Source organism: Aspergillus viridinutans, assembly GCF_018404265.1.
Source record: "Aspergillus viridinutans IFM 47045 DNA, scaffold_1, whole genome shotgun sequence".
Lineage (NCBI taxonomy): Eukaryota > Fungi > Ascomycota > Eurotiomycetes > Eurotiales > Aspergillaceae > Aspergillus > Aspergillus viridinutans.
This window is the reverse complement of record NW_025091217.1, coordinates 2,539,540-2,560,993: the sequence shown is the minus strand read 5'-3', so window position 1 is coordinate 2,560,993 and position 21,454 is coordinate 2,539,540. Positions and strand designations below refer to the sequence as shown.

Below are 21,454 nucleotides of genomic sequence, written 5' to 3'. Positions count from 1 at the left end.
GACATACATATCCCTTTGCTATCAGCCTCACTCGCCAAACCCCCCTCGACAACTTTAATTCTTTCTTTTGTTGATGAACCTCGGCCCCAGCGCACAATAGTTGCTCTCTCAGATTATTGGAGGGCTTGTACGCGTGTTCGCAACGGATCAGGGTACTGAGGAGGATGATAGGAACTCACAATCGATGGGTGTAATACGGAAAAAGACCGCCTCACGCGGCACCGAAGCAGGCACCAAGTATCACTGTGATATCTGCTCGGCAGATGTGACGGCGACGGTATGAACATTCTTTGATTGTCTGCTCGATCGAAGCATAACAAGCGATCGCTGATTTGACGTGATGAGTGTAGGTTCGCATATCATGCGCCCATCCCGCCTGCCACGAATACGACCTCTGCGTCCCCTGCTTTGCGGCTGGTGAGAAATCGAAAAATCATGACCCTTCCACCCATCCGTACCAGGTCATCGAACAGAATTCGGTTCCCATATTTGAAGAAGACTGGGGCGCCGACGAGGAACTACTATTATTGGAGGGTGCAGAGATCTACGGATTGGGATCATGGGCGGACATTGCAGATCACATCGGCGGATATCGCACAAAAGACGAAGTGCGCGATCACTACATCAGGACGTACATCGAAAGCTCTAATTTTCCCCTACCCGAACGAGCGGATCCCGAAGATACGAGCCTACAAGATTCTGTTTCCAAGGAGGAGTTCCAGGCCCGCAAGAAGCGACGCATTGAAGAGCGCAAGGAAGCGGCCAAGGCGGCTCCTCCAACGACGCCCAAGCAAAAACCTACTGCCAGTGTACCAGCTTGCCATGAAGTGCAAGGCTACATGCCTGGTCGATTGGAGTTCGAGACAGAGTTCATGAACGAGGCCGAAGAGGCGGTGCAACATATGACCTTCGAACCGGGCGCTGGAGAGACGCCAAATGGGGAGACGGATGCGGAGATGGAACTGAAGATGACCGTGGTTGACATCTACAACTCGCGTCTGACTGCGCGGACGGAGCGGAAGAAGATTCTGTTCGAACATAATCTGCTGGAATACCGGAAGAACACGGCGTTGGAGAAGAAGCGCACCAAGGAAGAAAAGGATCTGTTGAACAAGGCCAAGCCATTTGCGCGGATGATGAACCATGAGGACTTTGAGGAGTTCAACAAGGGCCTAGAGTACGAGCACAATCTTCGGTTGGCCATTGCGCAGCTGCAGGAATGGCGCCAGATGGGTATTGGCGACCTCAAGGGCGGAGAGAAGTATGAGCAAGAGAAACAGCAGCGCGCGCAAAGACTCCTGCCGCAGGGATCGTTTGATCGCTTCGCCAGCACTCGCCCGAAGCAGGCGCAGCAGCCTGAGCAGCCGTCCGCGGCCAGTCAACTGACAACACCCGAGCTTCCTCTGCGCTTACAAAAAGCCTCAGGTGCAAACAAGGTTCCCGAGCCGACCAGCGTCCCCCTGAACGATTTCGACCGGGCTTTCGCCAGTAATGGAGACGGACTGAGTACGCCCCAGCCCACCAAAACCAAGTTTGTGGTGCAGCCACTGAACGGAGTGATTCCGTGGAAGCTGGAGAATGAAGGCGCCCCGGATCTGCATCTCCTGACCAAGGAGGAAGTGGAGCTCTGCAATGTACTTCACATCCAACCCAAGCCATACCTGGTGATCAAAGAGACGCTGTTGAAGGAGGCGATGAAACAAGGGGGAAGTCTTAAGAAGAAGGATGCACGGGCTATTTGCAAGGTAGGATCTACATCTTTGTCGTTCGGCTCCGTTTTTACTAACACATCATGGTATGATAGATCGATACTACGAAAACAAGTCGAATTTACGATTTTATGGTGCACAGCGGATGGATCAACAAGGCATAATTAACCTGGGCGGATCTTCACACAGTTGATGAGTACATTTGATATCCAAGGTCACTGCCGTAAGAGGAGTTCTGGCGTTGGCGATGGGGAGGTAATTTGATGAGTCCGATATGGCATGTTTGATGCGAGTAAATAGGTGTAAATATAGCTTCATTTTTATTATCATAATGATCTTTGAACAACTTATCCTTTGTATTCTTCAATTTGAGAGTCTAATCTACCAGATAGTCAGATAGTCAGATAGTCAGATACTGTCCACCACCGCGCCGCGACTCCGCATCTTACACCTTCTCGGGCCTCGGCCTCTCCACATCAACCGATAGCCCATACCTAGAGCTAGAAAAGGTAGCTCCATATATCCTCTCGCTCTCCCAAGAACACCTATAATCAACCCTTATTCCTCCTGCATTCAATCTACTGGACGTCTCAAAGAAACAAACCCAGCCAAAAATGCCCTTCACAACACCTCCACCAAACCCGCAACACGCAACCCTCTCCTTCCCCTCCCCGCACATCCTCCTCGTAACTCTCAACCGGCCCCGCGACCTAAACTGCATCAACACAACAGGCCACCAAGAACTCAGTTCCATCTGGCAGTGGCTAGACGATGAGCCCTCGCTGCGCGTGGGGATCCTAACCGGAACAGGGAGGGCGTTTTGCGCTGGCGCAGATCTGAAAGGTAACGTTACGGTCACCGGCCTTTCCTCTCACCTATTACCAAAGGATGAGGATGAGGATGACGGACGTTGATGCTAATGGTATATGTCCCGGTAGAATGGAACACCCAAGCTCAGTCGAACAGCACCCGGAAACCCATGGCGGAGGGCGGCTTCGGCGGCTTATCTAGGCGCAGCGGCAAGAAACCCGTCATCTGCGCTGTCAACGGGCTGTGCCTCGGCGGTGGATGTGAGATGGTCGTCAACGCGGACTTGGTCGTGGCCTGTCGGCAGGCGTTCTTCGGGCTGCCTGAGGTGCAGCGCGGGGTGGTTGCCATCGCGGGGGCGTTGCCGCGAGTGGTTCGTACGGTGGGGCGGCAGCGGGCGATGGAGATGGCCTTGACGGGGCGGAGAGTCTCGGCGGAGGAAGCGAAAGAGTGGGGGTTCGTCAATGAGGTGGTGGACGAGGCGAACCAGGTAGTGAAGCGGGCCATCGAGATCGCGGAGCTGATTGCGGCCAACAGTCCCGATTCCGTGGTGGTGAGTCGGGAAGGCATCAAGTTGGGCTGGGAGGGAGTCGGCGCAGAAGATGGCAGTCGGTTGCTCGTCGACACCTGGTCAAAGAGGCTGTATGAAGGGGAAAATATCAAGGAGGGTCTGCGCGCGTTTGTCGAAAAGAGGAAGCCCAAGTGGGTGGATAGCAAGTTGTAAATGTGACTCTATTTGCGTCTGTTGTCTTCCATCTATGCATACAAGCGACGAACTTTCAGTCTACAAAATACGAACTACAAGGAGAGGACAAATGCAATTAAAGAAATTCATTAGACTCGGTGCTTTGCATCCAAGTCGGGGTAACGAGGTCATGATAGTGTATGCTAATCCCATAATCCCAGTAATCCGTCGCGCCGACCAGTTGTTCGCCGTATCCCATGCGGTTCAGTATCCGTCCCGCGGATGAACCAGTTCAACGTCGCTTCGAAATATCATAACGTGTCTTCATGGACCGTTCACAATACGTAGTCGACTCGGGCCCTCTGTCTCAGGCTTTTGTGGTCACGACGGAGCGTCAATGAGAACAAAGACTAGTTGGCGAAAGGGTTGCAAAGACGGTACGGATAATGAAAGTCGAGTCTAGTTCGTAATCAAGCGGTTCGAACCTCTACTTGCTGTCCTTCTGCACCTTGGCCACGACGTTCTGTACTGGCCCGTACAGAGGATGGCTCTTTTCCAGTCCAGTCAGCTTGGCAGTGGCCTCATCGGCGGACATCTCCTTGAGGATCTTGGCCAATTCAGCGCTTTCTTCATCGCCGGGCACATTCTGGAAGCGGAGAGCCATCTCGATCGAGCCAAGCAGTGCATCAAACGCCAAGCCCTTCTCAGCGAGTTGCGAGGCTGGCCCGATGAAGCGCTCGTTGCGAGACAACTTGCGCAGGGGAGCCCGTCCTACACGCTCAACGTTGTCTTCCAGGAATGGGTTGGAAATACGTTTGATGATGGTGTCGACGTAGGACTGCTGCTCCTGCTTGGTGATCTCGTGCTTGGTTGTAATGAGCTCGGCGGTCTGGTCCAAAACTTTGTGGACAGTCTGGCGAATCTCGGCGTCGGCAAGGGCGTCAGCGATCATCTTCTTGCCGCGCACGTGACCGTAGTAGGCAGTAGTGGCATGGCCGGTGTTGACAGTGAAGAGCTTGCGTTCAATGTAGGGCTCCAAATGATCGACCCAGTGAATGGCAGGGATATCCGGATGGCCGAATTCGCCAAAAGGAGTCTGCTCCACCGTCCATTCGTAAAATTTCTCGATGCGGACGTTAAGGCCGGCGTTAGGAGGCTGGTTGGGTACGATGCGGTCGATAGCGGAGTTGGCGAAACGAGCACGCTCACTCATAGTGCTGAGACGGTCCTTATCGGTGTGCTGCTCGATGAAGCCGCGTAGGGTATCGGTAGCACCAATGGCGTTCTCACAAGCAATCACTGCGACGGGCTTGGATGCGGTACGAGCATCAATACCCTTGGCAATGACAGGAGCAATGAACTTGAGAATGTTAGGGCCGACAGCACAAGTGACAACATCAGCGGTAGCAATCTCTTTCACAACGTCGCTCTCGTTGGTCTTGGAGTTGATGGCCCGGTAGTTGGTAATTGTCTTGGTTTTCTCGCCCTCTTCACTGACTTCAGTGACCTCATATGAAGGAGTGCTCTTCAGAGCATCAATGACCTTGTCCACGACATCAATGAAGACAACTTCGTAGCCAGCTTCGTGGAGGAACTCAGCGACAAAGCCACGGCCGATGTTACCACCGCCGAACTGGATAGCCTTCTTTCCCATGATGTTTTTTTCTTTCTTGGAACTGGAGACGAGTTGGAATGGAAGATCAGTGGGGAGAAGACGGCAAGTGTGAGACTGATGAGAGTGGAAGGGTAAAGTAGAGTAGGAAACGTAGAAAGCGTAGAAGAGCAGAAGAGTAGAGGGGAAAGAGAGAGCTAGTCAGAAGATGAGAAAGGATCACGAGGAAGTGTCCAGATGAAGTGAGGGATGTAAGTGATGTAATGAAGAATGATGCAGAAGAGGGGAAGTAAGGCAGTATTTATTATTACAGCAACAACGAGATCAGACGCAGATGGAAAACAGAAAAGAGAAAGAGGGGAAAGAGCGATGATGGAACGAAACTCAAAACACAAAACCGGATTGGAAGGAACAGCGTAGATTCGATCGAGTATTGACGCTATTCACTGGATCCCGTTCTCAGCTGTGTTACATGCATACATCCCAAGGCCCAAAAGAGAGCCAAGGGGCTGTTAAAATGGTGGGGGAGGGGTTGATGGCTGGTTACTACACCGGATGGCTTCATTTAGTTTGAATTATCTTGATTGTGGCTGATACTAGTCTAATTAGCATCCTTCAGATAGTGACATTTCCGTTGCACTGTGCTCCGTAGCTTTTCCCATCTAACCATCATCAAATGCTGTGCAGATTGTAGTAAATCGTAGGATAATGATTACATGACCACTATACTGGTGGATCTCCTCCACCTCGGATGTGGAATCCGCCCCATGGAAGAGAGTAGAAGTAGGCACCATACAAAGTAAATATTGAGACACCTATTCAAGGTGTATCCGGGAAGGCCTCATCTTCCAGGGGACGGACCTCCATTAGCACATGAAACCCCGTCTCGGACGCTGTGCTCCGGTGGTTCCCGCATTCTCAGTCCTACCCGATATCATGCATCATAGCAACACAACTGTCTGCCTAAACTTCTTGGGCATCTTTGAATATGTTTTTGCCGGAGAATTAGGCCGTCCTTCCGGTGAGTTGATTCGAGTATCCCGCTTCTACAATTTCAATATCATGACTGAATGATGTTGTTTCACGGTTGAACCATCAATCCCATCGAGTGGAGTTCGTTCATAGTATTACTACTATGTCACTCATTCGATAGATACTACCTACACGGTGAATCCAGAACTTTGTGCCTCGGACGTCATCGATGCAATCGCCTTGATGATGGAGAGAAACATTACGAAGTGGTTGTTGTTGAAGTCATTCAACGTTGATCCCCATCTGGTCCACTTATGACGTCGCCAACTCCCGCAAGACCCAGTTTATTTTTTCTCTCTGTGTGCTTTGATGGGCTGAGCCTGAAGCCTCAGGGGCCTCTATGGTCCACTACGACCGCTACAGGCAGTGCTAGACATTAGAATTGAATAGAATAGCGCTTCCTATGGGTCATCAAATCTATATCCAACGAATACTATTTGCACATTCCTCCGTTCCTGGCCTCACTTTGTTTCTCCTCTTTTCCATCATGCATTTCCCTACCTTTCTCTTCCCTTCTCCCACCACCGTAACCGATCCAGATTCATTGCTCCATGACCCCTGGCTTTTCCTCTTTCATCGATCCGTGTTCACTTTGGTCTTCACCGAATCCGAATCCTCCTCAAGATACAGGACCGGATCCTTGGCCTCGTTTCCGGCTTCCGCCTCGGGTTCGGGTCTCGGATCAGGTCGGGAACGGTCGACGAGGACAAACAGCAAACTCGCGATCCCGCCAACGAGCAACAGCCCGACAGCCGCCCATGTCATGCCTAGAAATTGGTTGCCATATTTGGCGGTCACACCCGAATGTTTGCCATGGTAGTTGACGAGGTTGACGAATTGGAATGCGATCACGGTTGCGACTATCGAGGCAATGCTGAGGCTGATGAAACTGATCTGTAGTACCGAGTAAGATCATGATAGTTAGTTCGGTTGCCATACAGCCCGCAGTCGGGACTCGGGAGCCAGCCAAACAGCTTCCTACGTACCAGAAGAACAGACACCTCAGCAATCGTCTGCCGTGGTCCCTTGACTAGAAGAAACCACAATCTCGCCAGAATGACCAGACCGGCAGTCCCTACTCCAATGCAGTAGAAGACTCCCATGCTCTTGCTGGTGATCCTGAAGGCGCGGAAATCGTCGCTGACAGCGGTTGGCCATCCCATGTCCGCCAGCGAAGTAGTATTTCCCGTTTCTTCCAAAAGCAATTCGGACGGATTAAATGAGAAGAGCGCGGTACGATCCGAGCAACCCGTCAGGTTCTTTCGTTGACCCGTCTCGTTGAGATCAAGGAAGCCCTCGCAATAGGACATAACGTGTATCGAGTAGAAATCGTGCATCCCCGGTTTCTTCGCTGCTAATGTAGATGTGTAGATCTGGCACACACACACATCAGCAAAAGGGAAACACACACCAGAAGGGAGACGGCCAACTCACTGTGAGAATATCCGCCCCCGAGAGGATATCCTTCTTCGTCCCCGCAAAAAGACATAATATGCTCAGTATGAAGGCGATGAAGGCGCAGACGGTAGGTAGGAAGATCAACAGTCTAGCCATGTTCGATGAGTAGCTTTGCGTTCTCAACTCAATGTCAAAGAGGAAATTGATCAACGGCTGTACTGTCTGACAGCCTGAGGACGAGGGACGATCCGTTTCATTTTGTATAGACTCTCCCCTCAGAGCTCGAGCAAGAGGATCATTCCTGGCGATGGCAGATCAACATTGAAGGCACGCTCCTGAGCACGTGGTTGAAGCCTGGTCATATCTGCATTTGTGGAACCACACCCGGATCAGTAATTACTGGAAGAAATGTGTATAGCCGTGGAATGCTAGCAGTCAAAGTGAGAGGTAAGTTCCGAGGGATGAGGTAGGCTGGGCTGGAGTGTGAGGAATGTATGACCAGCCTCAGGCATGCCTGCTCACCGACTCACCCCTAGATAGTGTAGTCTTTGTGGCTTACTATTTCTACTTGACCATGTTCTCAGATGCGGAAAACATGCTAAGTTATAGTCCAGTCACCTGGAGAAATGAAGGGTTGATGGTAAGAATCCAGTTTGCTGAACCCTTTAGAATGCGCGGATCCAACCACCCCAACCACAATTATTGGGCACAATCCTAATGAGATAAGCCCATACTGATTTTTTCTGTCAACGCAAATCAAATAGACTCTAAAAATCAAAGCAGTATCGATAGACCATGATTCAAGGTTCTACCAGTGGTGTTGTGCGGAAAATTTATGCGATTACATATAGTAGTGTTTGTAGGTAGTTCTACGTGTCATTCTTCTGGTACACGTCTTACCATCCTATCAGCCAGGTCACCAATTGCAAAACAATCTTCTTTTTGTTTCGTTATATTATCCGCTCCACCGTATTGGATGGCAGATTCCAGTGACATATCAGCACCTGACTGTCAAAGATCACCCAGTGTGCTGATTCCTTAAACCCGAAGATACTGGAGGCTATTGGCCATATATCTTGCCCTACTCCTTAATCCCCATCTCGGTGTCAAAAACCTAAGACTTTCATAGATCATTGTAGTTCTAGACCATCAACCCAAGAAGTCAAGTCAGATATATTGCCATGTTTTGAAACCTACAGAGGTAGGGTATATATCAAGAAATATGAGCCCCCTAGGTAACTCTAGCTCTAAAGCAGGCTCGTTCAAGTTGTATTCTCGTCAATCAGTCTGACATCCCTTCCGTGTCGGTGTCGCTGAATTCCTCTGCATCACACATGTCAGCAGCTAGCATCATCTATCATCCTGAGAGCAGGCCCTTACCCTGTGCAAGACCGAAGTCAAAGGTCCCATCGAGATTGTGTCTCAAAATATCGCGGATTAAGCTCTGTGCTTCCTCTGTGAGCGTTGTTACTGAGTTCAAAATCGAGAGACTCATTCCTGTGTTACCGGGCCCCAATTGCGAAATGAAATCGAGTATACCCTGAGCCGTGAACTCGCTGAGCGCAAGGATGGCCAGACTGCGTAGCTTTGGAAGACATAAAAATGCATTCCATACGTCATCATTGAAGAGGTCACCTCCGATCCACAATTTCTCCAAATGGGGGAGATATGGAGTGAATGACATTAGATGATCAGGTGTGAAATAATCGGAAATATCCTTGAGCTCGAGTTCATGCAGATTGTGTAGCTGGCAAATGGCTTGGACAAGCAACTCGTTATCTTCGGGAATCTCGGACCCTTCACCTCGAAGGCTGAGACGTTGCAGAGAATCTTGAGACGCCAAAGCTCTGTGGAAGTCACGACCGCCAGCCATTGTGTACCCAGTCAGAGACAAACACAGCAGCTTAATATCCTGGGCAACCAGAACACGAGCCAGTAGAAATGCGTCATCAGCAAATCTTCTAAGCTCCAGGTGACGCAGGGCCTTGCAGCCACCAATCCAATCAGCAACTCGATTGACTGTGGAATAAAAGGCTTCGTTCCGTGCTGCTGGTATTGAATCGGTCAACACAAGCACCTCCAGCACTGGCGTCGCTGTCAATGAAGGCAACTCTGCAATTGCCTCGATCCCAAGGCTTGTCAATTTCAGCTCTTTTAGTGATTTCAACTGCGTGCCTATGGCTCTTATCGAGCGTGGCCCTAAGTGACAAGAGCTCAGCATCTCGAAATACTCAAGGCTGTGAGGCTGGAGTCCGTGGAGAAACTCCTTAGCATCAGTCTCAGAATTTCGGCCTCGTTCGTCGATCCTGGCCGACTTAGTGAATATACTGCTTTGCCGAACACCAACACTGATATCTTACCATCTATATATCGTGATTTGCTTGAAATCGGGGCAGTGGGTTCGAATTTTGTCACCGGCATGGTCAGTTAGAGAAACTCCAGACCAGATAGTCAGATTCTGTAACAATGGGAGTTCTCCCAGCCACTCGGCCAATAGTGAAGGTTCGACTAGAAGTAGTCGAAACGTCAAACTTGCTTCTGGAACAGACGCCCGTTTCGCTAGATATTTCGGACTTCCCACTTACTGTCGCAGGACATTCCGCGTATCGAGGTAGTTCTTTTGATAATAGCTTTGATCTTTTCAGCTTTTAGAAGAACAACCATGAATGGGGTTGATATCCAAGGGAGCTTGGACATGGTACATCCAGGGGAAGACTGACCAGTACCAATCTTGGATAAGATCCAATCATTGTCAGGCAGATTCCGCAGTGAGCGAAGACGCTTATTTCCCTTGGGCTCATAATCGTGAGACACAAGGTCCCGAAGTTCCGGAGTAAAGAACTCGCTACATCTTGTTAAATACAGTTCCCACAAGTCACGCCGGGACACATACTCTTTGATCTTCCCAGTGAACGAACTATGGCTGAGGAGATTCGACAAATCATTGAGATCCAAGTACCGAATGTAACTGTAATACGGAAGATAGGTTTGGTCAAGAGCAGAAAGCACAATAGAGCGCCACATAGAGGCCCATTTTCGTCGAGTATGTGTCGAGTCCAGGATGCCAAGTTCCGTCCCGCCGCCTCTGACAGGAGAGAGTTCGTGTGATCTGTATTCCCAGGGTCAGCAAATCTGTAGAGGAGAATAACGTATGACATATGAACAAACTTATATATAGCGGTGACAGCTTGCTCAGTGAAACACTTCGCAGACACAGCACATTGGAACAGACTGTTGAAGTCCTTCTCTTGTCCCAGGATCTCGACGATGAGGTAGATAATGTCACCAGGCAACGTTGAGGCCATACTCAATGCGGATTCTCACCCGTCTCCGTCGAAACGCCAAATAATAACGCTGATCAGACGCAACATGCAAATAGATTGCTCAAAATGGAAGTCTTGCCTGCTGTTGATGCTGCCCTGTGTTGCGGTCGAGTAAGCCTTACTTCCAGGCCCAGATTATGTAAGCTCGCGTCGTGACTTGGAGCGTTTGAACAAATCGATGAGGAGGAACGATAACGAAAAACATCATTATTATGGGGTTTTCAGCAATAGGATGATGACATTTTGATAACACTGGAATCTCGCGTCTTGATCCCTTTAAAAACGGACATGACATCGCTGTTTTTCTCAATCAACCCAGAGGCATTAGGGCGGATGCATGATGCCCTTTTATGTCTGGCCAAATTCAGTGAGACGGTCTCTATAGAGGCTGAATCTGCTTTAGTGAGATCATACAGGACTATCTGAAGTTCAATGAGTGTCACAATGACTGACGAAAACCGTAGCTTCGACTAAGCGTCATCAACTCCAGCAAGACCGCCTATGCTGCATTCGTCCTCGACGGAGCAAGTTTCTTCACTACTTACTCATTCAGTCATACTGGCCAGAGCGAAAATGTCCGCTCAAACAGATTCTGCTGCCAAATTTATCTCAAAGTGAGAATCGCCCAGAACCGAGCGTTGAGTGATGAGGCTGACTAAGAAAGGCTTTGCTGTCCATCTTCAAACGGAGAACCACTGGACGAGATAAGGACACAGCGGTCGAACGGTGCGAGTTTGAACTCAACGAAGATCCGGAGGAGACAGAATGTAGGCTCGTCATTAGAATGATCTGTGGACTGGGTGCGTCTTCTCAGTCTGTCTTCGTCAGTCAGGGTCCAAAGTACTTATCGAATGGCTTTCTTGACCCGGCAGGCGTCATTAGGACTTACAAACTCACTTATGAACCAACTACCGCTCAGCATGCTATCTTCGACAGATCTAGCGCGACTAATAAGTGGAGCATTGAGCCCAGGTTTTTGAAGGAAATTACCGACCACTTTAGTCCGTCAGCAGAGCAACTGGATATCTACTCCGATGGTGGCAAGGCTATCTTTACGAGCTTTACAACGAAGATTACGGACGGGCAAGGTCTGCGCCATTGAGTAGCTCTGTTGGTCAACTGGAACTGACTAGTCTGCTTGCAGAAATCCTCAAACAACCAGTACACACTTCCGTGGCTATCGATAAAAGAGACTTCGAGGACTTTTCGGCTGAAGATGAACTTCATATTGCCATTACTCTGAAGGACTTCAAAGCGATCATAACCCATGCAGAGACAACAGGCGTGCTGATAACCGCTCGGTACACTCGCCCGTGCAGACCACTGCAGCTTGCATATGACTTCGAGGGGGTTAGGACCGAATTCACCTTGATGACGACAGGCGAAGATGATAGTGAGGACTTCCCATCATCGCGAGCAGCCATTCCCGAGCTGTCCGCAAGACAAACGCCCGCGCCGGTGCACGTCTCTCAAAACCATGCTGCCTCGAATACCGAACAGATGCCACCTCCTCGCAGTCGATCAATTCGGCCGCTGACTGGGACAACAAACCGCGTCAAAGAGACTAATGTTGAGAGTCAGCAGCCACCGCCACCATCAATTCGCTTTGACAGTCTGTTTGTACCAGCCGATGATGACAGGCAGTGGGATGTGCCGAATGAGGAGGACGAGACTATGGCCGAGGACACGCTTGGCTGGGACGCTACAGCTGATCAGGTAAGGGCTCCGAGGTCGTATCGTGGAGGGGAATCATTGATCGTGTTTTTCAGGAGACATTCAATGCAAGCCTTGGGCCTCGCTTGCGAGACACTGAACCAGTTCTGCCACATGACTCAAACCAGCAAGAGCATCAGGAAGAAATGGGCATTCCTCCAACACAACGCATTTCACAGGTTGGTCAACGCCTCTTGTCAAAGGACGAGCTAACAATCAGCAGCTTCGTGGTCTCGGCCTTTTCGATTAGATTGTTGATGTCCATTGCCGTCAATTTCAAAGTCCAGCGGGTGGATCACACGGGATCCAGTCTGCAAGTTGACTCAACCAGTCATTACATTTCCTGGCTCTCGCAAGTTGCAGGGTGGCCATGATGTTATAATCCAGCTGGTTGCGCAGCCTGCACCAATGCCGACAACCTTAGAGCCCTGAAGCATCTCAAGCGGAACTTGCTTGTACGTTCCATTCACGTTGCCTTGCGCGTCGATATCAGGGCCACAGTTGCCGTGTTCACCCCACCCAAATGCCGCAACAGTGTGCTCATCAAGAAGTGCGAGGACATGTTCACTTCCCACAGCCAGTTTCTGAGACCGAGGCAGGTTCGGAGGAGGAAGCTGGCCTCGATCATTCCGTCCCCAGGCGATGACAGAAAACTCGTTCTGATGTACATAGACACCATGCCAACTGGCTGCTATACCTCGGTAGTCTGTCAACGATTGGGATGCAGGAGCATCAGACAGAATATTCCACTTGTTATCGCATGAGCCAATAATGGCATATTCACCCGCGGCCTTGTTGCCCGAAATTACTGTAAACTCGCGACCACATACTGCACCCTTGGCTTGGAAGGAAATTCCTTCCACTTTTACAGGACGCCATGCAATCTTCATTCCCCTGGCTGATTCTCCAAGTTGACCCTTCCTTGCTCCTCCCCAGCCATAAACCTCCCCATTCGACAACACCACAACCGTATGCCCCATACCACTGGCAATCGACACAACTTTTGTCCCTTGAGGAGGAAAATCAGGAATCCTTGTCGGCTCAATGGCCTTCGTGCATCCCTGTCCAAGTCCTAGCTCTCCCTTCGCTCCGGAACCAATCGCAAATATACTGTCCGCCTCACCAGACGGGGCCTCAGATCCAGCAACCAGGAACGTCCCCTCCCACGTCGCCGACAAGTGCTTGAACGTCCTATAGAAAGTACCATCATCTCCACTATTGACAATCACTCGCTTGAACATCTGCAGCGACGCAGTTGCGGGGTTGTGTCCGCATCTGCCATCCTCGTTACAGCCGGCGGCATATACCGATCCGTCTTGATACAAGATGAGGGTATGATTTCCCCCGGCAGCGATACGGGAGATATTCTTCGCCTGTGTGCCATTTCCCTCTTCAGAAGCTGCCTGGCCTCCTTCAAATAGGCACCTTGTAGGGACAGAGACATCTTCATCATGTCCGATGCCCAGTTGGCCCGATCCATTCGAGCCAAATGCAAAGAGCGGCATGCTAGATGGCTCTAATCTGACGGCAGTGGCTCAATATCGCATTCGCTTAAGTGTCTGATTGGCGACAGTAATCTGGAACCATGGCCAATGCAGAAGTGTTGGAAGTCCAGACTTCGATGGTTGTACTCGTAAGGGTAAACAGCAATGAAACCCACCGCCTCCTTGAGCGCCTACTATTAACGCACTAGTCCTTCTTTCTGACAGGCAGAATTCATCGAATAATGGATTAGACTAGCACGTATTTTCCGGTTCTGGAAGTCATGTATGATTGAAGATTCCGCAAGTTTACTGCGCGATCATCGTCACTACTCTAGAACAAGACCGACTGGAGAATCGATCACTAGAAAATATATGTATCATGAAGTGAACAGAGTCGCTAGAAATTCTCTGCCCAAGTGGGTTTCTAGACGGGAATTTAGATCTATTCACAGTTGATAACCAGTCCAATCATCTAGACATTGAACCGGAAAAGGGTATGAGCACATTAATCCAACAATGCCAAGCAACAATCACGCGAGAGGGTATGTATCCGTCGAAGCAAAAAAGTCTCCTCCCCTAAAACGGGAAAATAGAGAAGAGAAATCCTTCCCAAAAAGAAAGTAAATGAAATATACAAGCTGAATTATTTTCAGAGAAGTGAAATTCGTGGTGGTGTTCTAATGTTGTGACTTCTCATTGAAAGAATCAGTCGAGTCACCCTCTTGTGCAGCAGGGGGCAGAGCGAAGTTATCCGACTTGGCGGGCTTATCCTCCATACCACGGAACATGGGGCTGGTCCGGTGAAAGTAAGAGTGGACATGACCCTCAAGCAGAGACTCGTCGGTGTCGAACGCGAGATCCTCTCCCTTGTCGTTCTCAGAGACCTTGCGGGCCATGGCTGCCTCCCACTCAGCACGGAACTCCTCGACCTTCTGCTTGTAGTCGAGTTCGGCATCGTAGTACTTGCCCTTTCCGCGAAGGCGCTCCCAGACGGACAAGTGCTTGGAATGAACAGCAGGACCATGGTACTCGTGTTCACGACCAGAGCGGATGAAAGCCCAGCGACGCTCCTGCTCCTTCAGGTCAAGACCAGTGGTATCGGGAAGGAAAAGCCAGGTCAGGACCACACCCGCAAGACCGAACCAAGGTACAACGTAGAACTTGGTCTGGGTGTCGATATAGTTGTAAAGAACGGATGCCAATAGAGCACCCAGCTTACCGGCGGCAGCGGACAGGCCGTGAGCTGTGGCACGAATTGGGGTAGGGAAGACCTCCGCAGCAACCAAGAAGGTGACCGAGTTGGGACCGAACTGGTTGAAGAAGGAGCTCAGGAAGTACATGGCCTGGAAAGCCTTGATGTGCGCCGGCTCTCCGTAGTAGTGGAAATGGAAAGCGGGAATGATGAAGAGGATGAAATCCATCATGAAACCGACGATTTGCATCCATTTGCGCCCATAGAGCTTGTTGTCGATAAGGAAGGAGGCAAGGTAGTAACCAACCAGCGACACACCGACGTTGACCAGATTCCAGAGCCAGGTCGGCATAATCGAAGTACTATGGGGGCTGATCACAGAGATGAACTCACTCTGGAAGAGCTTGTTACCGTAGAAGAAGACGTCGTTGGCGAACCATCCACCAGCGGTAGCCAGGATACGGAAACCAAAGTGAGTGAAGGCCAGCTTCAGAGAGGTCACATCATAACCGGTAACCGAAGCCTTCTTCTTAGCGGCCGTGAGCTGCTTGCTAGCCGCCTTCATGTGGTAGGTACGGTAGTAGACGAGCCACAGGGTGCCGACAGCAGGGATAGCGAAAGAAATACGGTAAGTCCACTGCGCGGCGACGCTGGAGTAGGGAGGATTGCCACTTCCGTGATGGAAGCAGAGCAGCAAGATGATGAGGATGACCTGGTTGAAGAACTGACCCCAACCCTGCATCAAGAAAGCGCTAGTGACCTTGCGACCACGGTGCAGACGATCCTCCTTGGTGGAAACTTTTCCAGAGCCAATGGCATTTTCCATACCGCTGGTGGCAGTCATTGGGTATTCTCCACCTGTTGTTGCAGGTCAGACTTGCACCCGGAAGAAGAAAACCAAGAGAAAACGGAAAACTTACCAACACCAACGCCGTAGATGAACAAAGACCAAGCATAGCAGATTACCCAGCCATTCTGGTTGACACCCCAGGCGGCGACGAGCATAACCAGACCGAGAAGCATAATAGTGGCATCTTGAATAAGACCCCAGCGACGGCCAATCCTAATAGCCCAATTAGCACTACTTTCCACCACGAATGTTATGAGTGTAGAGATATCCTACCAGTCACCGAGAACTCCGACCAGAATCTGACCAACAATGATACCGACAATCTCCAGGTAATCAACGGCGTTGATCCATTGAGCGTTGCAAATCTTGTGGTCTTTCCAGCACGACTTGAAGGCGGCTTGGAAGAGCGGCTTGACGTTTCCAATCGAAAAGAGCACATAACTAATCGGACAAGATACCCAGCTGTTAGCATTGACCCTTCCCCGCAGATCGGTCTGCTTTGACGAGGCGGAACACTTACCCTTCCAGACCAAGACCAGCACCAGGAAGTACCATGTTCCGGAAATAGTAAGCAACAGGGGACAGAGGGTCCTTCTTGGTCATATCCCAGATGCTCTTGAGCTCACGCTTGGCTTCCTTGGCATCGTAGGAACCAACGAACTTAATCTTCTTGAGCAGGGGAAGATCCGCCCAGTAGACGCCATCCGTAGTGTAGCTGTCATCCGGACGAATGAGAGCATCGAAGGCGCCCTTCTCTTGAACATCCATGTCCTCCAAAGGGTCATGGGTTCCCGTCATATCGGGCCCATGAGGAGCACGTGGGCCAAAGTCAGCCATTCTTTCGTCGAGTTGCTGAAGGATAAAGGGATCCGAGAACCTGACGGAAAGCTTAGCCTTCACGACAAGAAATGTGGCAGACGCTTAGGACGTCCTTGTAGGACTAAAGGAGATTGTGAGGCGTTGCACAACGCAAGCCAAGTCGAATGGGCTTGATGAATCTTATATGCGGACGGCTGATGGTAGGAAAAAAAAATCTGGGCAAAAGACAGATGACGGCCAGCACGAGAGATCGCCCCCGACACATGCGCAATTCGCGCTTTGTGATAAGTCGACGAAGGTCTGGGCAGATCCAGAGTAGTGGCGGGTTCCACGGCAGCCAGCACTCGAAGTCGAGAGGCAATCAAACCATCGGACAACTCCATAGCGTCCCAAGCTAGAAAGAGGGACCACTCCGGCCACAGAAGTTTGTTAGAACGGCCGAACTACTAATCTTGGCTGGAGGGTCCCTCCGGCGAGGGCTATTGGGATTGGCTGCCTCTCTCTTTACTGTCCGAATTCATACCATAATTGGTCGAAAATTCCACAGAAGAAGTTTTTCATTTTTCCGAGTTTAACTAATAACTTCGTAAGCTACCTTACCTAAATTGAAAGTTAGCGGCGGAACCGGGTTTGCCTGATGGATCGGAAAGCGGGACGAGATAGCGACCAGCTCCAGCTGGCCAATCATTGATGCACGTGGTGGCAGAATGTTCTCTAAGAACCCAGATTGGCCTTCACCGCCTTCTAGAAGGATTCTTCCGGTCCTTATACTAGCCAATCAAACCGTGCAATGCCTCATTTTCTCACCCCCCACAACCGGACAGAAACGCCGCTTGCAGAGGACGAGAGCAGTCACGCCAGTAACCGTGCATTACATCAATAAGGGCATTACGGATATTGACTGCAATTAATATCCTGAGACATGGATTACGGTGTAAGTAGTTATCTACCTAGGTAGTGCCGGTAAGGTCAATTATTATCGACAGGGATCGATATCAACTTCGACGTCAGTCGCGATCGCGATATTTTAGGAAAACTTCATCCTTGTCAAAGTTACGTCGGTTTGACGATTGGTGTTACACTGGACTTGGCTTATCTGGTAGGGGAGCACGGAGAGTATCTAAGGTAGTAATACACACGATTTCCACTGCCTTCCAGCTCCGCATGCTTCTGTTTGTGTATCACAATTATAAATAATTCAATCGGTATGACTTTGTTGAGAGTCTGCCTCAAGAAGCTCGTGGTCAAATGTCCACCCCTCGCATGAGTCGCATGTCGGAGACTCGGAATCCCAAAGGTAACTAAAAAGCGGAGATGACAGCTAGTGAAATCTTAGCATCTGGTCATCAAATCGGCCTTCTTCATCAACCAGTGAGCTTCGCTCTTTCGAACACGTTCCTGCCAGTCACCTGTAAAAGGGCAAGGTGCCTCGTGTGAGATTCCCATTTCCTGCATCTCCGCTAATAGCAGCCACTTCACATTGATGGTATGTTCTACGAAGTAGGATTGTTTGTTATGTCACTATTATTCCTGCCTTTCTTCATAATTTGATTTCAATTTTGTTGATATTGGTGTTCTGTACGGAGTAGGTCGTTTGAATACATGCCTTGAGATTATCCGTGATGTCACCAAGTACATCACTATGCGCTCAGGTTGGAGATAAACTGGGAGCTTTTGCATTGCAAGGTTGTCAGCTCATCGAGCATTTTAGCCCATGATCAGACCTCGAACCAACATGCATGATTTAATAATATTCGATTAATGCGCCACATGAAACATAGTTCACATGCAGCAGAAATGTTTCGTGAAGTCCCACTCGCGACTGCAGTACCTGCCCACCTCCTGGGTACGCAAGAGGATTGAGCCCAGCGAGCTTCCGGTCGAAACTGCTGCTTCTATTTTGCATGAGTCGAAGACAACTCGCACGATGCAAGCGAGGTTTCCGTTTAGCTTTTGGCCATGCTCCGTGTGTCTCAGTCCACGGTAGAACATTTGAAGAGGTCAATGCTAATAATAATAATAAATGTCGATCGTCAATCGTGCTCAGCCATACTTTGGATCCTTACGTATCAGAAATGCTTAGCAATGCTTAGCAGTCTGTTACCTTTATTCGCTTTCTGCTCGTGTGATATCGTAAGAGCAGTCCTCCTCAAACACCCCTTTTCTTGAGCCGGAGTCGCTGGCCACTCAGCACGAGATATCCAGTTCCTCTGCCTCAGGTGCTCGAGCCCACGAGAGTTGAATAACTCGAGTTTCTAAGGGCGAAATGAGAGGCCGTCTCCGCTCCGTGGAGAATTCGTTCTCATTCTCTGAATGCACTATGGAGGAAGACGCACCTGGTGCTGCATCTGCTGGTGATTGGTCGATGCTGCGAGCTCAGTTTATTTCCCTCGACTCACGAGAACGTCGTCTAGTCTCCTCTGAGATCTGATCCTTCTTCTGCCATCCATATGGATTTCGAGGATTTCGATCCTCAGCTAACCTTGTACTAATAATGTTGTTTCCGCGATATCCAGCCGCGACAGCAGCCACTGCGTCACATCCATGTACACAATTCTTGGCCCACATCCTGATTCGGCCTCGAGGGCTGAGGTAGTGAGACTGCGTCAGATTCAGATCTTGCGATCAGCAGTTCGCAGCCCCTTTCCTTAGGTGTGGATGGACCTGGCGCCACCATGCTTGATGCATATGCACATTTGGCTTCTAGGGCGCTTTCTAGAAGGTTAACGATGCCGCCAGGCTTAGTCTAGCCACCAGAGGGAGGACTGGTGCGACTGGAGCCAGTCGGTCACGGCAAAAAGCTACTGACATAGAAACGTGGTGCAATATGACTTTCTTATTGGTTCGGATCCGGATAGACAATCTAGGTCACAGCCGGCCTAACTTAAGGTATATCTTCTCTGCCCATCCCATATCCAAATGTAGATGCTGCTTCGCCTTGCTTGCATGCCTGCTTTTCCATGAAGTCTTTACCATCTCTGTCTGCGAAAAGGGAGGAATGGATCAGAAGTGAATACCCTTCTGTTGCTACCTTGAATTCATTGACCATTCAATGTGCATGGCAGTCAAATGATTGATCATTCAGACGATGCGATAAGCAGAGATGGCCGCCATGTTTCTTTCTCTGCAGCATGTCGTGTTCTGCCACTTGAGGATATCACTCTGTGCGCCTTCCGGACAGCCTGAAATAAGTTGAGCTCAGCTTCTTAATGTTTAGACGTCCAGTTGTCATTCAGAGGCTACCATCAGGAAATGACCACTTCGCTCATTGGCCGATTGACGTTCCTGTTATGATCTGTTAATGGCGAAAACCGTCATACTTGTTCTCTGTCAACCCATGCGTATGTCTATACGTCTATGACTTGTAACCCGACAGGAAAGCAAGGCATTGATCATTCTCAAGGCCTTCTTCACAGTCGGCTCCTACACGCTCCCAAGTCATAGTCTGTCGAAGTCAAGGTGATTGCAGCCCAAGATGACCCACAGGTTCGCCCTTCATAATCGAGTCTCCCTGATAACTTGGGCATCACTGGCCAAACTCGAAGATCTGGATTTGCGACCCGTTTTCCCTTCGACTATCTGTCTTTCCTTGACAATATCCTGCGACTATTACTACTGTTGTCTTCCATCTTCTGTCCGTCCTGCAGCAATGACGCTGTCGTCTTGTTCGTATCTGCGAAGAAAAGACCACTCACATTGAGATACAGGGACTTCCCCGCTCGACGCACCGATCAACAGTACATGGCGTAAGAGAGACTGAGAGAACCTTTCTTTCGAAGTCTAGCCCTTAGCACGAAAGTAGCCTCATGTCACAGCCGTGACTGACGCAGTTAGGACGTGACACCCTGATATCAAGCTGACTGGAATTGATCCTTGACCACAGGCTTCTTTTCAAAGACGTCTGCTGATCCATTTCCAGTCCGAACATACTTGATCATCGTTTCTTCAAGAACTTTGGTCTACGAAAACCTCTCCGACTTTCGCCATCTAATTTTCCCGATTGGATATTCAGCCCCGTGTCCTCCCAGGTTATTGGCGTGATATCAAACTGACACACTCAAGTGCCAAACTTGCCCGATGGCTCAGTATTTCGATCACCAAACTTAAAGTTTGAACTGTGAACACCTGAGATCCTGTTTCTCTCCTTCAGGCACTCGTTCAACTCACCTTGCATGGCGTTGCGGCTTCTGGAAATCTTTTCAACTCATGCGTCAGAATCTCCAGCAAGCGGGGCTCCATGCCTCTCTGTCTTCGCTGTTGTTCAGTTTGGGGTATTTATCTAAACTAGAAATAACCTCCGCAGAGCTGGCCTTCAAGCCCACGTCTAGTTTCAGGATGGATAGGCCCCGTAGTTTTTCATTATACTGGGGCTGAACGTTACCATCGACCATAACACAAGTTTGTGTCAATCAACGCTAAGCATTTTGAGCGATCTCTCCGAGCTTGATGTTTAGAATGCTTAGCATGAAGAACTTATGAAAACCTGCCGACTTCCGGTTATAAACTATACATATCATTTCGGGCCACTCTGTTATTATTTCACGATTGTCTTGCAATGGGGCCTCAGGCATCTATGTGAGCGCTATGACCCTGTAACTATGGATAGCAGGCAGTACCCTGCCTTTATCTCATGCAGCCTGGACTAGGGTAGGCCCTGGTTAGACTGATCAGATACCTTCTCATGCCGGCCCGTTTTCAACTAAAAGCTGATGGTGGTCTGGGGGATCCCACAAACACTGAGAGGGTGATTCTGACATTCTCTTGGGAGAGAGCCTCAGCTCTCTTGTTCTTAGGGAGAGAGTTTAGCAACATTAATCTATCGTGCCCTTG

At 49.8% G+C, this 21,454-nt stretch overlaps 8 protein-coding genes across 8 annotated transcripts; 3 read left to right on the top strand and 5 right to left on the bottom strand.

Moving 5' to 3' along the window:
* Positions 1-184: 184 nt before the first annotated feature.
* Positions 185-1,873, top strand: adaB (chromatin-binding transcription regulator ADA2; the record flags this gene model as incomplete). Its single annotated transcript, XM_043265907.1, has 3 exons — positions 185-277; positions 351-1,745; positions 1,805-1,873. The coding sequence occupies 3 exons, from the start codon at positions 185-187 to the stop codon at positions 1,871-1,873; spliced, it is 1,557 nt and encodes a 518-aa protein (XP_043121842.1).
* Positions 1,874-2,323: 450 nt separating this feature from the next.
* Aspvir_000772 (enoyl-CoA hydratase/isomerase family protein) lies at positions 2,324-3,240 on the top strand (the record flags this gene model as incomplete). The annotated part of the gene is made up of 2 exons (XM_043265906.1): positions 2,324-2,552; positions 2,648-3,240. The coding sequence occupies 2 exons, from the start codon at positions 2,324-2,326 to the stop codon at positions 3,238-3,240; spliced, it is 822 nt and encodes a 273-aa protein (XP_043121841.1).
* A 448-nt stretch (positions 3,241-3,688) lies between these two features.
* Positions 3,689-4,855, bottom strand: Aspvir_000771 (mannitol-1-phosphate 5-dehydrogenase; the record flags this gene model as incomplete). The annotated part of the gene is made up of 1 exon (XM_043265905.1): positions 3,689-4,855. The coding sequence occupies one exon, from the start codon at positions 4,853-4,855 to the stop codon at positions 3,689-3,691; it is 1,167 nt and encodes a 388-aa protein (XP_043121840.1).
* Positions 4,856-6,418: 1,563 nt separating this feature from the next.
* Aspvir_000770 (SUR7/PalI family protein) lies at positions 6,419-7,399 on the bottom strand (the record flags this gene model as incomplete). Its single annotated transcript, XM_043265904.1, has 3 exons — positions 6,419-6,739; positions 6,832-7,218; positions 7,280-7,399. The coding sequence occupies 3 exons, from the start codon at positions 7,397-7,399 to the stop codon at positions 6,419-6,421; spliced, it is 828 nt and encodes a 275-aa protein (XP_043121839.1).
* Positions 7,400-8,525: 1,126 nt separating this feature from the next.
* Aspvir_000769 (uncharacterized protein) lies at positions 8,526-10,548 on the bottom strand (the record flags this gene model as incomplete). Its single annotated transcript, XM_043265903.1, has 7 exons — positions 8,526-8,566; positions 8,624-9,549; positions 9,604-9,751; positions 9,829-9,873; positions 9,964-10,088; positions 10,137-10,352; positions 10,412-10,548. The coding sequence occupies 7 exons, from the start codon at positions 10,546-10,548 to the stop codon at positions 8,526-8,528; spliced, it is 1,638 nt and encodes a 545-aa protein (XP_043121838.1).
* Positions 10,549-10,854: 306 nt separating this feature from the next.
* Positions 10,855-12,529, top strand: Aspvir_000768 (putative DNA repair protein rad9; the record flags this gene model as incomplete). Its single annotated transcript, XM_043265902.1, has 7 exons — positions 10,855-10,968; positions 11,031-11,180; positions 11,231-11,366; positions 11,439-11,654; positions 11,711-12,282; positions 12,336-12,458; positions 12,503-12,529. The coding sequence occupies 7 exons, from the start codon at positions 10,855-10,857 to the stop codon at positions 12,527-12,529; spliced, it is 1,338 nt and encodes a 445-aa protein (XP_043121837.1).
* Positions 12,530-12,602: 73 nt separating this feature from the next.
* Positions 12,603-13,784, bottom strand: Aspvir_000767 (RCC1 domain-containing protein; the record flags this gene model as incomplete). The annotated part of the gene is made up of 1 exon (XM_043265901.1): positions 12,603-13,784. One exon carries the CDS (start codon positions 13,782-13,784, stop codon positions 12,603-12,605), a length of 1,182 nt encoding a protein of 393 aa, XP_043121836.1.
* Positions 13,785-14,440: 656 nt separating this feature from the next.
* On the bottom strand, positions 14,441-16,642 carry Aspvir_000766 (putative MFS phosphate transporter; the record flags this gene model as incomplete). The annotated part of the gene is made up of 4 exons (XM_043265900.1): positions 14,441-15,813; positions 15,876-16,018; positions 16,079-16,246; positions 16,326-16,642. 4 exons carry the CDS (start codon positions 16,640-16,642, stop codon positions 14,441-14,443), a joined length of 2,001 nt encoding a protein of 666 aa, XP_043121835.1.
* Positions 16,643-21,454: the final 4,812 nt, after the last annotated feature.